The 16048-nt window shown below is 37.9% G+C and overlaps 1 protein-coding gene across 1 annotated transcript in view; it reads right to left on the bottom strand.

Annotated features, from left to right (window-relative positions):
* LOC107035613 overlaps positions 1–16048 on the bottom strand; it is a 60842-nt gene that overhangs the window by 23391 nt on the left and 21403 nt on the right. The window contains exons 3-4 of the mRNA XM_015253106.1: positions 7247–7306; positions 2564–2700 (exon numbers count right to left, since the gene is read on the bottom strand). Of these exons, the coding sequence (XP_015108592.1) occupies positions 2564–2700; positions 7247–7306 (197 nt within the window). The remainder of the gene's footprint in view (positions 1–2563; positions 2701–7246; positions 7307–16048) is intronic.

Genomic DNA, 16048 nt, shown 5'->3' with positions numbered 1-16048 from the left:
AGTCTTCAAGGATTGAAACAATTCGTCTGAAGTTATTAGGAATGTCTATTCCCATTAATTGTGGTACTGTAGCGATTTGATTTTTTCATCACACTGTCCGTAAAACTTCGTTTTACGAATACTTCGTGGCTGTCAAACGCCATTTGCGGACACTGTGAAGGAAAATTGTTTGTCACTCGACCAAAACAAAGGTTTTTGACACTGCTGTTACGTTACGCTGTTACGTTTACCTCGTGCCGAAAAGTGCATTTTGGTTTACTCGTAAAAGAAAAGGAAACGAAAAGTCTTTTCGTGTCACGGGAGCTGAAAAACCCCATTTTTTGAAAAATCCCTGCAAATTGGCGTTTTGCAGGTTCCTCGACACGAAAATTAATATACACACCTCGCCATGGAAAACAGATCATCCTCCCCCACGTGCAAGATTGCCTTCCGAGCCGAAGGCTCAGGCATGTAATGTACTATTTCGTTTACTTGTAAATGAAAAAGGCACAGTTCGGCCACTCGCTGAACGTAAGATCACTATCAAAAAATATTGTTCGACACATGTGAGACGGGAATTTTCAGCTCGTCTGATTGACAAGTTCACGCTCGTGAAAATTCCGTTTTGTTCGTATCGAAATATACTATTCTGATTCGTGTGATTGCATTCCTCGGTTTCACCTCGGTCTGCAACCCTAGCACTCGTGAGAATAGTATATTTCGTCATTAGGCAGCAAAAAACTTTTCTGGCGAACATGAATTTGCAATCATATGAGCTAGAATAGTATATTGTGCACCATGGGAGGAAAACAGGACATTCTCACCCGCGGGTGAATTATCATATGAGTTTGCAGCCCGAGCCGAAGGCGAGGGTTGCAATCATAAGAGCTAGATAAGATATTCCGGCCGAAGGCTACACCTTCGTAAATCGCTGCCTTACGGCCGGAATGACGAAATAGTATAAAGTCCTCGCCAAAAAAGAATGATGTTCGGCTTTTGCCCGAAGTCTTCCCACTCCTATGTTGAGGGATACGAATGGGAAGGTGGTGGGGGTAAACCCGAACATCATTCTTTCTTGGCGAGCAGTATATTTCAGAGCGAGTGACATGGGGTGACGATTTAAACGTTGCGCCATGCGTTCTGCGGCCTAACGGCTGCGCAGTGGTACTCGAGCGAGGAGTGGGTACGAGTGTATAAAATTGACGTGAAATACATGGTATAATACACGTTGAAAATTTACGTCAAATACATGGTATAATACGTATAAAATGTTCAGTATTTTACGTGAAGTATTTTACTTGCCCAACCCTGGATACGACTGAATGTTTCATTTTGCAGCTCAAGGGTTAGTAAACTGTGCATTTATAATTTCATTCATTTCACGTAGAACAACACGTTGAATTTGAAATTCAAATGAGGGTGAATTCCTATCGTTGTGATTGAAAATAATTCCTTTATAATGGAAAATTTTGTATTAGTTGAGCGTGTTTCGAGTGGTTGCTTTTATCAAATTAATTCTGTTTGTTACATACGCACTCATAGAATTTTAACACTTTTGTGAAAACAAAATTAAAAGTAAGGTAAATGTACCTAAGCTCGTCCCTGTCCCTATCCTCCTTTAGACATCACGATCTATCACATTTTAATTATTTTGACACCCCCAAGAATCTATTAAGAGTGAAATACAATTGGAGTTGTTATTTTAGTTAATAAGGAAAGTTATCGACACCAATGAACAGTGATTTATTGAAGAATAAGCGAGAAAAATCCCATTCACATCTGGTGCCACGACAGAGTGAATTTTAAGCCGCAAGTTCAGAAACTTACAATTAAAAAATGTTGATATCTCCGTAATAATAGTGAAAGGGAATTAAAAATCCTTTGACTAAGGTTTCGGATAGTTTGAAATTTAATAACAATGCAGAAGTTATAGTAATATCTTAATATTTCACTGAAATATCGGCAATTAAAAGAATAGGTACAATGAAAATGGCACTGATCCTATGCTCGTTTTGCAACCAACTGTCAACTGCACTTATAGAACGGTTTAGTCGAGCCAAACGAGACTTTTTAACTATTACCACGATTCATTAACTATTAACGAATCGCGGTAACAGTTAAGAAGCCTCGTTGGGTGCAACTGAATCGTTCCACCTTTTCTATCAGTGTACCTGATCAGAATTAGATCTGAGCCCGCTCCAGATTTTGGGATCCGATCTACTGAATCAAAACTTGACCAGGTTCTCGTCACACGTTACCTGATCCTACCTGCCTGACCAGAACTTGATCTAAACTCGCCTGCAGTTTTTGGAATCCGATCCATTGGATCACAACTTGGTCAGGTTTTCATAAAAAATCACCTGATCAGTCGAATCTTACGAAAACTGGATCAAGTTCTGATCGTACTGCAGGTGGACCGGAAGCAATTTCTACTCGGGATATTCAAGAACGCAGTATCGTTATAAATCTCCAATTGAATTGGACTAGCCACATTTCAGCCTGTTTTCCAACAGGATAACGTAACAGTACTCTTAATCTCAGAAAAAGTGTAATGTAAATTTTCCAATTCGTTGAAAGAACTCACTCGAACTTTATCAGCGACAACATTGGTATCAACCGCATCAATGCCGCCTCCATCGGCGGCAGTGATGAACTCATGATGTCTGTAAGCCAACTCTGGATTCTTCTTCCTCCTCGGTAATGGTGGCTCCAGCGTTGGCCCTGCAATTAAAACCAATTCACAATGAATAACCCGACCTCCCGAACTACTCGAAGGAGCAAATTCCCTACTGGGAATGCGCAATTTTTTCTGGTGTAGGCCAGGATGGAGGGATCCCGATCCCCTTATTCTCAAGCGAAATAACCAACGATCTCGATCCCTCTCGTCAATTCTCTTTACTCCCCTCTCTCCCAATCAGCCGCCAACCTCGTCAAGTAACGGCCCCCAGGTAGACATATTACATGTATGTATACATCATGTCAATGATGGGCAAAACTAAATACTTTTCTATTTAAATACCAACTTAAATACTAAATAGTCTGTCATTTAATATTTAGCTCTCCTCTAAATACTAAATACTTATCCATTTAAATATTTAGTCCTTAGTATTTAGTATTTATGGTTTCTTTTTTAACTATGGAAATTTTGTTACAAAGGGGGGAGGTCATAAAATGAGGGATCTGTTGTGAGGCGGGAGGGGGGGAGGATAAGAGTAAAAAATGTACAAGGATCAAAACTGAGGGTCACGAGGGTCGAGTGTGAGAGTGCGAAATACGGTTTACAATGAAAGGCCAGGAGGGCGTGAGGGTCAGAATTAACAGCAGCAATAAGGTTCGAAACTAAGGGTCACGAGGTTCAAATGTAACAGCAAAAAATGATCGGCAGATGTGAGGAGAAAAATAAGGAACACAATAATAAGATTTAGAAATAAGAGTTTAAATTAATCGTCACAAACATGGAGGTCAAAAGCAAGGGTCACAAGGGTCAGGTGTAGGGGCCGTTATCATTGTCAAAAATTCAAGTCAGAAACATCGATCAAATCTAAAGATCATGAGTCAGAGGGCGTGAGGGTTCGACATAAGGGTCAGTCATGGGATTTAAAAATAAAAGTAAAGGGTCACAACGGTCATGAGGGCCAACATTTTTTTTGCAGATCTGGATGTTCTATGCTATTCTCATTTCAGACACACTTATTTTTTTCCATTAAAAAAAATTTTGATCCTGATCCTGAGTTTTTAATCTTGTGACCCTAAAATTTGACTGAAAATTTCGACGTTGCATGCAATTCCTTATCGTTTTTTACTTGAGCAATTTTGACCCTTATGACCGTAAAATTCTCAATCCTTGTGATCCTAGAATTTTATTGCAAATTTGAATGTTCCTCGCGATCTGCTGCTTTGAACCTTCATCTCGAACCTTATTACTGCTCTTAATTCTAACCCTCATGCCCAAAGCTCGTGACCTTTCGTTTTGAACCGTATTTCGCACTCTCACACCAGACCGTTGTGACCCTCAGTTGTGACCCATATTTTTTATCCACACAACTGACTAACATTCTTTACTCTCACACTCGATCCTCGTGACCGTCAATTTTGATCCTTGTATATTTTTGACTCTTATTAACCCCCCCCCCCTACAATAGAATCCCTATATTACACCCCTCCCCTATGTGAAACCCTCCCTCCACAAATGAAACCGCCCCGTTGAATAAATAAAAAAATGTTTTCTTTGTGAAGCCATCTTGCGTCTTCCCAGGCTTGTAGATTCGAAAGTTTGTGTTATCAATCATCAGAAATTTACGATTTCTAATCCATTTCTGGAATACTCAGTCATTTAATATATTGAATTTATTATATTGATAATTTATTGAATTCTGATTATTTTCGTTCGATATTTAGAAAAATAAATAAATACTAAATACTGTTATATTTAGGAGCAGTATTTAATTATTTAGTATTTAATAAATACTTTTTTGCTCATCATTGCATCATGTATTATCCCGCCCCACCGACATTTTCTCCTCGACCTCGTCCAATCGTTTCCAGAAAAATGAGGGGAAAAAAGGTAATAGTAGAATTATGGAAGACTCGAGGGATCGATGGCATCGTCTCGACCTCGGTCAACCCTCCCTCCCATCTATCGGAGCTAACTCAACATTGACGGATCGAAATTATTTACAACAGCACTTGCTATTGTGTTACGTTATACCTACTCTTACAAATAAAAAACTGAATGTCAGGTATAGGAGCGACGAGTTAAGGCTTACATTACCCTCTATTCAATGGAAAAATAACCGTGGAAATTTCATGAGTTATATGACTCTTGACGTTGGAATAAAGGGATGTCATTTTAAACTTTACTTCTTCTCGTCACTCCGTACTTTAAAATATGTAGATCTAAGCGCATGCACCGGGCTATACTAAAACTTTCAGCCGACATCTGAGACGCACGTCAAGTGTAGTCGCGTTAGGAGACGGGACGCAAGGAGTTTCAAAGATGTTTAGGCTGGCGGATGCGTCAGATTCTCCTACTTTTTTGAGAGCGAAACTTGTTTCTTAATTCTAAAGAACAATTTTTCTTGTTCGAGAACTTTATGAGATTGAAGTGTTCAATGAGTGACATTGGGGCGACAAGGAAATTTCATTCTGGATTCATGAAAGACTATTTTTTCCCAGTAATTGAGAAAAGTTATAAAGTAAAGAAAATAAAGAATTTCATGACGGCAATAGTCTGAGGTGGAATCACCATGTGGAATTTCAACCGCCACATTTGAGGTTTATTATTTGTCCATTTAATTTCTTATGAAATGAAGTTAAATAAATGGAAATAAGTCGATTATGGAGGAGAAATCAACTTGGCGGGAGGCTTATAAATCGATCCGAATGTTCAATTCATTATTAAATTCGCCAGTCGAGATTTCCGCAAGTCCGTATTTCAAGGCTGAAACGAGACAAAGAATTTCCGTGTTCAATGAGACCGAGACAACCCTACCGAGGTATTGTCTCGTGATATCTTGTGAAGTCTCTCGCCGGGATCACTACCCTTAACCCTCAAGTGGTCGCACTTTTCTAGCATCAGAGGGGAAAAATAGTACAGTTTGATTTATAATGAATAGAAAAAGAAACATATTAACGTAAAATGAGTACAGATTGTGGTGTTTGATGATTATTTGTTTCATCAAAGATCGATTATATAGATCTGAAAACGAATAATTAGTGCGAAAAAAATTTTTTTTTATTGTTCGTTTGCCCGAAAATCCTTAAAATGCTAAAAACAGTCTAGGGCCTCCAATTTTTGAGCTACAAAAGATTTTTTTTTTTCAAAATTTTCGGAACAATATGTGGAACAACAATTACGAACCATTTTTTTGGAATTCGACTCCTACACAGCTGACTTCGGTTTTTTTCATATAAAAAAATTCACTATTTGTGTAAAAAATAGAAAAAAAGCAAATTTAGCCATGTAAGAGGCGAATTTAAAAAAACTAGCTCGTAATTGTTATTCCATATATTTTTCCGAAAATTTTGAAAAAAAAAAATCCTTCGTAGCTCCAAAACAGGAGGCCCTGGACTGTTTTTGGCATTTAAGCGTTTTCGGGCAAACGGACAATGGAAAAAAAATTTTTTTGCACTAATTAATCGTTTTCAAATCTGTATAATCGATCTTCAACGTATGAAAAGTCTCACTCCAATAACCCACGACTTTTGAAACTCACAGTAGTCTCCCCTTAAGGGTTAATTACAAGTTTTCAAGTCCAGAAACCTTTTAAACTCAAAATAGTATAAATTTCCAGGTCTTGTAGACTTATTTGATATTCATTCTCATCAACTCTTCAGTATCTCAAAATACAATAAATCAGTAAAAATGTGAAATTCACTCGCAAAAACGTTTTCTCATCAAACACATGCTTTACTCTCACTGGGTTATCATCCATAAGTTATTATTTTTCTTGAGGTATTTCATACTAAATTATAGAAATCATGGGAGTCGAGTTGGATACATCAGCATTTTCTAAACTAGCATCTGACCCCACATTTCCATTCTGCCGGACGATCTCCGTTTTTTAGGTAATCTTTATCCATTCAATCAAAATAATTGTCGTCAAAGATTTGTCACTGTGTATCGACGTAGGATTTCTGGAATGATACTACTTACAACCTTCAATCTCACCAAGTTCTCAAACGAGTCGAGCTTTTTTGAGCTTTTTCGGCAGCCCGTTCCCTTTTCAGAGAATGTGACCATGAAGTAACGATTATGCTATCGATTTTGGGGAATCGGAACTCCAACTGCGCCAGGCATGCGACTTCCCTCCCCATTTGTCGAGGAGTCACGCAACGAAGTGGACATAAGAATGCGCACGTTATGATTACAAAAAAATGTGAAGAGCTTAGAGGGGGAATGTGGGTGAAGTTGTGGGGTGATTAAAGACCTTTCGTGGAATCCTGACGTGCTTCTCTGATGTTGAAGTATTTTCACTAGGGCAACCAAAAATTCAATACAAATCAGCTAATCAAACAACAAATGTTCAGTTCTGAAACAGGCAGCTAAAGCATGTGTACATTATTTATTTCGTACGATTCATTTTCTTACGTTCGTGATCGTAATTATGTACATTTACAAAAGGTACAAAACATAGTATATGTAATTGAAAATCAAGAAAGGAGAACAATATCGATTTAACACAATAAAATTATATGTAATTGTTAACCAATAAAACATTATAAAGAGCTTGGTTTGCGTAGCACCGTTCGTAACGTCTCTTCTTACCTTCGGTGTTCTCATCCTCGGTTGACTTGGTCGATTGTAGCTTCGCGCTCGGTTGCTTCGCTGCAATCAAAATTCGCAGCTGGCACGATTTCGACTCTTGGAAAGTTTTTTTCAACATTTCTTCTTGACTCTCAAGCCCGTTAAATGAATCATTAGAGCAGTCAAGAAAATCGAATTCAACGAGAAAATCAAATTACACTGAAAGAATTTTTTCCCCCTATTTTATTGTAATAATCACACAATATTTCTTTTTTAATCTATTGAGTTGAATTTATTCAAGATAAAATTCAAAACCTTCCATGTCAAATCCCTCGCTATTTTTTAATAGTAAATTTCCACACCACAAAGCAATAATGATAATTCTTAGCTATCTTTTACTATCTGTCAAACTATTATAGTTGACGGCGCATTGTCGTCGATCATAAACTCAACATTTACACGAAAAAAAAACACTATCAAAAATGTACTACGCGGGGAAAAACCGTAATTCAAGAATACTTCATTCAATGAAGAAATTATTGAAATGGATCGTTTAGACTGCAAAGAGCTCCTCCGTAGGAGGAAAATTCTTCAATTTTCTCATTACGTTTATTTCATCAAAATTATCAAGAAATCCCCTGCGAAGGAGATAATGACGTCATATCTCTCTACACTTCGCAGTTGACTCACAAATAGGTACTATTTTTGTGCCAATGGCTAGATAAAGTCATGTTAATCACCGAAGGCGAGCAATTATTCTTTTAACAATTTATTCATGACATTGTGAGCTAAATTTTTTCATTCATACTGAAGCTACATCACCCCGTTTCTTTTGAACGTACTAATTTGATTTCTCAAGACGCAAATCCGATGAGAGATGGCTGTGACAGATCAAATGTGTAGCGTTTAAGGTCATCTGATTGTACTTTCTGAGTATATTCCGAAGGTTTCATCTTAAGTTTAAACCTAATTTGACATAAGTTACCGAATACTAAAATTTTATGGATTATTTCCCCCATCACCCTTCCGAACAATAGAATTGCGGAACTCGATGTCCCGTGGTCCAATCAGAACAGAATTATATCGACAATTTCCTCAATTCTGATTTTGACCAATTAGAGTGCAGTATTCGGGGTCACGTGACGCGTTTCGCACTGATAATTTCCCCGGCTGCAGGGAAATTATCAGACTGATAATTTCCGTGTAGCCTGTTAATTGTTTTCTACGAATTTGACAGATATTCCTCACATTTTGGTGAAATGTGTCCCGTAACCCCGAACACTGCACCCTGATCGGCCAAAATCAGAATTGAAGACATTGTCCTCCGAATACCCCTCGACCTTCAAAATTCATCGGCTATTTCCCTCAAGTTTTCCTGCATATCAACCATCGGGATCAGTTTTGCAGTAAAACTGATCCCTCTCGTTGCTATGCAACAAAACATTCGGGAAATATCCGATAATTCTGAAGGTCTTGGGGTATTATAGCTGATAATACCCCGTCGTTCAGTAATTTTTCCGTTGCCAAGCAGAATAAANGACCTTCAAAATTCATCGGCTATTTCCCTCAAGTTTTCCTGCATATCAACCATCGGGATCAGTTTTGCAGTAAAACTGATCCCTCTCGTTGCTATGCAACAAAACATTCGGGAAATATCCGATAATTCTGAAGGTCTTGGGGTATTATAGCTGATAATACCCCGTCGTTCAGTAATTTTTCCGTTGCCAAGCAGAATAAAAAAAAATTGTCGAATTTACCACGATAACGCCGAATACCACAATTCTATTATCGAAATGGTGATGGGGGAAATAATCCGTCGAAAACCCCTCGAGCTTCAAAATGAATCGGAGTATTTCCTTCAAATTTCCCTGCATACAAACGAATGCGTCAAGTTTCGCAGGAAAAATCCCTCCCGCAAGCGCTCGGAATTTTTTTAACCTTCGAAACTTGACATATTCGTTTGTATGCAACGAAGTTGTCGGCAAATACCCGATCTTTTTGAAGCTCTCGGGGTATTATAACCGAATATACTTATTCATGATTTAAAATTAGTTTGGGAATTTTCGACTAAAATGATCGTATGCAAAAGCGACTAGCCGAAAATGAAAATGTACCGGGGTTGACATGGAATGTACTATTTGATGAACACCCAAAGTTCAATAATAAATCGGAAATTCAAAGTTTACCGAAAATTCAGCACAACAGCTGATTGAACATTGGTACTCGCTACCAATTTTCATAATCAAATAGAGTATAACGTCAAACTCACATTTCAAACATCGATAAATCCGCTCGAAATATTGGAATGATTTTGATGAAAAAAATTCTATCAGTGCATAAAACCAAAAAAAATCGCCAGAATGTTGAAAATCTTGTTTCACTCAGAAAATCCCATAATTGAACAGAAAAACAGTAGAAACTTAATTAAAACAAATGTCTACCTTCGAGATGAACTTATACCCTCCACGGCTACACTGGGGTTACTCATCACCGCACTCCTTTTTTTCTTGATTGTAATTCTTATATAAATAAACACCGCGGCATTTACCCAACACCGTAATTTTCTTCAAAGGTTTCTGAGTATTATTGGCCCAGTTGAGATCTCAGTTTTGCGTTAAGGTGTAGATCTAGGCCAGAATTTTCTTTTTTTTTAGGATTCACAATAATTTATTCCATTGAGAAATCAACATCATTCAATCCTCAATTTGGAGTGTGAAGTCTGTACGTGCAAACACCGTTCAATTTTTTTTTAAATAAGTTCAACAGAAAGGAAATTACAAACTTTTTAAATAAATTTTAATAAATAATAATAATAAAAAATAAAAAACCGATTTTTTTTCAGATTTTTTACATTTTTCTGTTGGAGGATCTATTGACTCTTTCTGTATTGAGGTTTCATCGTGCAACCATTTTTCTATGCTTTTCTAAACTTTTGGAAAATTCATGAAACTCTCAAGAACAAAACGTTTGAATTGTTTTTACAAAATAGTATATTTTTCGCCTCAGTCCGATCAACAGTTTGCCAAAAATGAAAATTGACGTTAAGGGGGTATAATGCATTCTTAAACGAATTTTTCTTTGAATTGCTGCGGAAATTTCAATCTTATACTGAGAGGAACAAGTGGATAATTACATTATTTGTAAATCAGTATTGTTATTGTTACTAATAAATTAGCAATTTGTTTCCGAATGGATTCTTCCTCTTTTTTTAAATTCTTATTCTACCATTCTCTTCTTCTCTTTTTGTTTTTGCAACGCGTGCGAAGAAGCCCTTCACGGCTATCGTGACGAAAAATACTATTTCGAATTAGTGACATAGTATTTTTCGTCATTGTGTCGAAGAACATTTTTCTGGTGCATGGTTGCATATATGGTTGCAGGACGAGCCGAAAGTGAATTCTATATTTCAGGGCGAGTGCCATGGGGTTTTTTACTCGCGTGGAGTTGGCGTCCGAGCCGAAGGCGAGGCGGTGTTTAAATAAAAAATAGTGAACGTTGATTCTGTATTTATTGACCCCCTGATGCCAATGAAACCCTCGGAGGTGACAGAAAAGGGGAAAAAAAATTTTCATTTTCACGTGGGTCAAGGGTGAAAGTCGACTTTCGCCAAAATTGAATTTTTTCACCCAGTGAAAGTTGATTCTGTATTTTCTAACAATTCTGATGCTAATGAAACCTCCGAAGGCGCGACAAAAGTCGAAATAAAATTTTTTTTTTCACCCCGAGCCAAAGAGTCAGATTTTCTGTTTTTCCAGAGGGAAAGTCGACTTTCGCCAAAATCGAATTTTTTAGTCGGGCGAGTGTTGATTCGAACTATTTAAGCGACGGGCTATTCAGAACTCTCAAAAGTATGTGGGAAAAGTGAAAACTAAAAAAAATTGTTTTTCACCCGGAGCCAAAGGGTTAGATTTTCGGTTTTTCCCGGGGGAAAGTCGACTTTCGCCAAAATCGAATTTTTTAGCCGGGTGAACGTTGATTCCAACTATTTAAGCGACGGGCTATTCAGAACTCTCAAAAGGATGTGGAAAAAGTGAAAACTGAAAAAAAATTTTGTTCACCCGGAGCCAAAGGCTCAGATCTTGAATTTTTCCAAGGGGAAAGTCGACTTTCGCCAAAATCGAATTTTTTAGCCGGGTGAACGTTGATTCCAACTATTTAAGCGCCGGGCTAGTCAGAACTGTCAAAAGTATGTGGAAAAAGTGAAAACTGAGAAACCGTTTTTTTTGGCCCCAGCCAAAGGGTCAGATTTTCGGGTTTTCCGGGGCAAGTGGATTTTCGCCAAAATCGAATTTTTTAGCCGGGTGAACGTTGATTCCAACTATTTAAGCGACGGGCTATTCAGAACTATCAAAAGTATGTGGAAAAAGTGAAAAATGAAAAAGTGTTTTTTTCCAGATTTTCAAAGGGTCAGATTTTCCGTTTTCCAGGGGGAAAGTCGACTTTCGCCAAAATCGAATTTTTTAGCCGGGGGAACGTTGATTCCAACTATTTAAGCGACGGGCTATTCAGAACTATCAAAAGTATGTGGAAAAAGTGAAAAATGAAAAACAATTTTTTTCATCGGAGGCCAAAGTGTCGGATCTTGGATTTTTCCGGGGGGAAAGTCGGTCCAAGGGTCACAAGGGTCAAAGTGTCAGATCTTGGATTTTTCGCCAAAATCGAATTTTTTAGCCGGGGGAACGTTGATTCCAACTATTTAAGCGACGGGCTATTCAGAACTATCAAAAGTATGTGGAAAAAGTGTTTTTTTCCAGATTTTCAAAGGGTCAGATTTTCCGTTTTCCAGGGGGAAAGTCGACTTGCACCAAAATCGAATTTTTTAGCCGGGTGAACGAATGAAACGGATGAACAAGTCCTGCTTACACCTAAAAAGTGCTGAAATGGGACGTAACCAGAGGTAGAAAGGTTCGGAAGCACTTGGGAAGAGGCTTCCCAAGACCTATCCAGTTCTGAACGGAAAGACCTAAGTAGAACTTGTCAGGTCCAATTATTCGACTCGGGATTCACTTCATTTCAACTGATTTCATACGATTTCAGTTCTGAGTGACGCCGTGATTTCACAAATGAACGCCCCTCGGTATCAAATTTTCACGTATACCCTAGTATATACTCTAAGCACCAGGCCCAGAAATGTTCATGTGCTCTCGTAGAATGTTACATGTGCTACGTAATATTTCTTATTCCTTGCGAGATTTTGTGTCCCGATTGTTCGCCGAGCACCAGAATTTTTCTTAGAATTCAACGACAAAAATTCTAATATTTTTCTTTCTGTGTACGGATATAAATCTGTTCAGGAAACGTCATCATAAAAATATAATATTTCGTTGTGGTTCTAATGGAAAGTGGCGGTAGCAATAGGGGTGGGGTGACGAACCTCCTCAGTGTATCCGCAGGAGCGCCTAAAAGTTGTACCTGTAGAGGGTTAAACATTCTAACGCGAGTATGAACTAAAAACAATTAACGAAACATAATATATATCTTCATTAAGGGGAAACGGAACCCCTGTGTCTATATGAACTTTTAGAATGGTGTTTTATCCTGCAATTATCATTTTTTATTTATCAAACTACTTCATTGACTCAACAATGCAATGATCGAGTCGATAAAGTATTTTCATAGATAAAAATTAATAATTGTAGGAGAAAACACAATTCTAAAAATTCTTGTAGACAAAGGGGTTCCGTTTTCCCTTAAGAGATAACGGAAGCGGTCCCAAAATTGTTTTTTTTTCATTTAATTTTTGTCCGATTCTATCCAATATGAATGGCTGAAATTTCAACCAAGTATTGAGGGGACGTTAAGGAAGGACTTAACGGGTTCCACTGACTATTTATTGCATTTATTTTATAGACACTAAATTGTCTATGGAACCGGGTAAGCCATTCCTTAACCTCCCCTTAATACTTGGTTAAAATTTCAGCCATTCATATTGGATAGAATCGGAGAAAAATTAATTGAAAAAAAAAACAACTTTTGCAACCGCTTCCGTTACCCCTTAACACAGAAATCTTCAAAAGATCCAGCGCATTCCCTCACCAATCAAAAACCCTCCTCCGTAAACAGCACTAAACGAAAAATTAGAAGGCAAGGGGAAGAGGAAGGGGGCGGAAAAAAACGAGGATTTATGGGATCCGCAGTGGCAAGTCAGGGGGAAATGCGCTGGATTCTCCATGTATTTCCGTGCATGCGGCCAATCGGAATACTTTATACAGTATACACGAAACAGAGTAATACATAGGGGCTTCCAAGTAAGCCCCTTTTAGTCCCATATTTCAGGGGCATATTCGCGGTACACGCGATGGTGTCGTTACAGAGGGTATACACTTCACGACATCTCCATTTTAGCTTGGAAATTTTCCCAACGTATGCTCTAAACTCCAACATAATCAGCCACAGTTTTAGACCTTTTCCCTCCGCCCCTTCCTTTATGACGCATTCAAACATACTTCCTCGTACATAACAACAGTGTTTGTAACTAAAAAAACAGAAGATACACAGAGAACCAACATTGAAACTCAAAGAAACAATGGTGATTAGATTACGATTGATGCAATTCTGCAATCAAGGAGGAAAAAGATAAGTTTAGTCGAGTTGGAAAGTAGGAGAATCAAATTTTAATACAGAATACCAGTTTTTAGAATAAATACAATTCACGAGAAATTTCATAATAAAATAGTTTGCACGAGAAAAATATTCAATTAACTCAGTCAAAATTGACTTATCTCCTTACTTCGATCAATCACAGAATTTACGTGTGAACATTGCGATGAGGGGCTCATAACTATTGCGGTCTCCAGTCGTGCAGCTGGAATTTACTTGAAATATGATACTAGTTACTGCAATCACAGAAATCATGGGAAATACAGTCAAGGCCTTGTATAAGATACCTTAGGGACAGTAGGAGAGTGGAATTCCGGGAATCCGTATACCCCCACTACGCGCGCCTGCATGAGGAGAAAAAAGAACTAGCCAGAAATTTCGCGCAACAGCATTAGAAATTTCCGTAGCCGATAAATTGCGCTCTTTTTCCGATACTGACACCAGAATTTGTCTGTGAAATTATAGGGGGAAAAATATGAGAATGATAGGGAGAACTCAAATGAGCAAATGATGGATGAAGGACTATCATTTCCTCAATTTGTGTAATTTTGAAATAAATTGTAATTAACTTGAGGATATTTTTTGTCATAACGACTGTAAGCCGTGATTCACGGACGTGTAGCGATAGTTTTTCACGGAAAAAATATTGTTCGTCACACAGCCTAAAAAAACTTTTCTAACCATATGATTGCAACACTCTCGCCTTCGGCTCGGGTTGCAAACTCATATTGACCAGAAAATTTTTTTTCGGCCTAATGACGAAATATACTATTTTTTCATGTAGTAAAAACATGGCAGGAAGGAGAGGGATGGATTTGAATTCAATGAATTTTATTTGAATCGAATGAATGGATTTATTCAAATAGCTCATAATAAAGCTGGACCCAAACTTTAACTCCGTTGTTCAGACATATCGAATGAAACGTTGTTTTCTTAATATAAAAAAATATTTTCTTGAATCAAATGAGGATTTTGTGTGTTAGGAATGCCATCATTGTTTAGACTTGAAAAAAACGAATCTATTTACATGTAATAATCCTCCATTTAAAAGGAATTAATCATTTGTTTCAGATTATTAAAATATTGTCATCGGAATAAATTAATAAGTTTATTCATTCCCAGTCCCAGTATTGTGTAAATGAGTAGAATAACTTCAAATACAGCTTTTCATTTGATTCAAATGTATGATTTCTCTGCATGCATATTCTTCGAATATCTTTTCTCATTAACGTAGGCTTGCATCTTATACATTTCCCCTAATGACGTCAGTGACTGCAATAATATGGAACCCAAAAACTTTATTTGAACAAGGTCAGTTCGATTATTTGAAAACATATCAAATTGTAAAATAACCGATAGCAGACGTTGAAATCCCAAAAATCGTGAATTCGATGTAATCACCAAGCATTTCCAAAATTCCCCCATATCGCTCAACAACAGTTATCAGCCCTTTGAAACTCACAAAAAACGAAAAAAGTGCGTATTATTACATGATCTCATAAATCTCATAAATCAAATGAAAAAAAAATCATCACACGTGTAGACGTTCACGAGGTGTAGGCACGACCAAGAATAAAACGACTATTAACACTTCTAAAACCAAAAGAAACCAACTATCTCTCATTAACCTTTAATCGTGTTACATCAGTAAAAAACGAATAAAGAAAAAGTCGTAAAAACGTTCTCAGTAAACTAGATAAAACGGGTGGATTGTGGTCGTCGATCGATGCGGACAACCCGTATTTTAATATTAGAAGGTATATCCCAAGACAATCGGATCCAAAAGTTAGTCCCTATGGATTTCTTTAAAAAATTCTAAATGATTATTCCTATTTCTTTCTTACTACCATTACGGTTTTACAGGCTCCCCATTCGTCTGCCTTGCCTCTCCCACTTCTCTCCTGATTTTTATCGGCGTTACCATGGGCCGTCTTACTCTTAACTGTACCCCATTCGGGCTAGGACTGCACGGGAAACCACGGAAAGCCCCATTCGTACAGCCGGCCGACTGTGCAGAGTCCTAATGTACCCTTCTGTCACACTGACTAGAGGGGCACATTAGGCCACTACCCCGTGTTTACCTTCCGAAATTTTTGGGTGAGGGGGTTCCTGAGCTGTCGCCCATCCAAGTATTAAGGGGTAACGGAACCCGTCGCACGCAGAGGTTAGGGGTCCCCCCTATGGGTATTGCAGGTTCCCGTGGTTTTTTGGATTTTGTACGTG

The sequence above is a fragment of the Diachasma alloeum genome, unplaced genomic scaffold (assembly GCF_001412515.2).
Source record: "Diachasma alloeum isolate Michigan unplaced genomic scaffold, Dall2.0 Dall_scaffold_00176, whole genome shotgun sequence".
Lineage (NCBI taxonomy): Eukaryota > Metazoa > Arthropoda > Insecta > Hymenoptera > Braconidae > Diachasma > Diachasma alloeum.
This window is presented reverse-complemented; position numbering and strand designations above follow the sequence as displayed.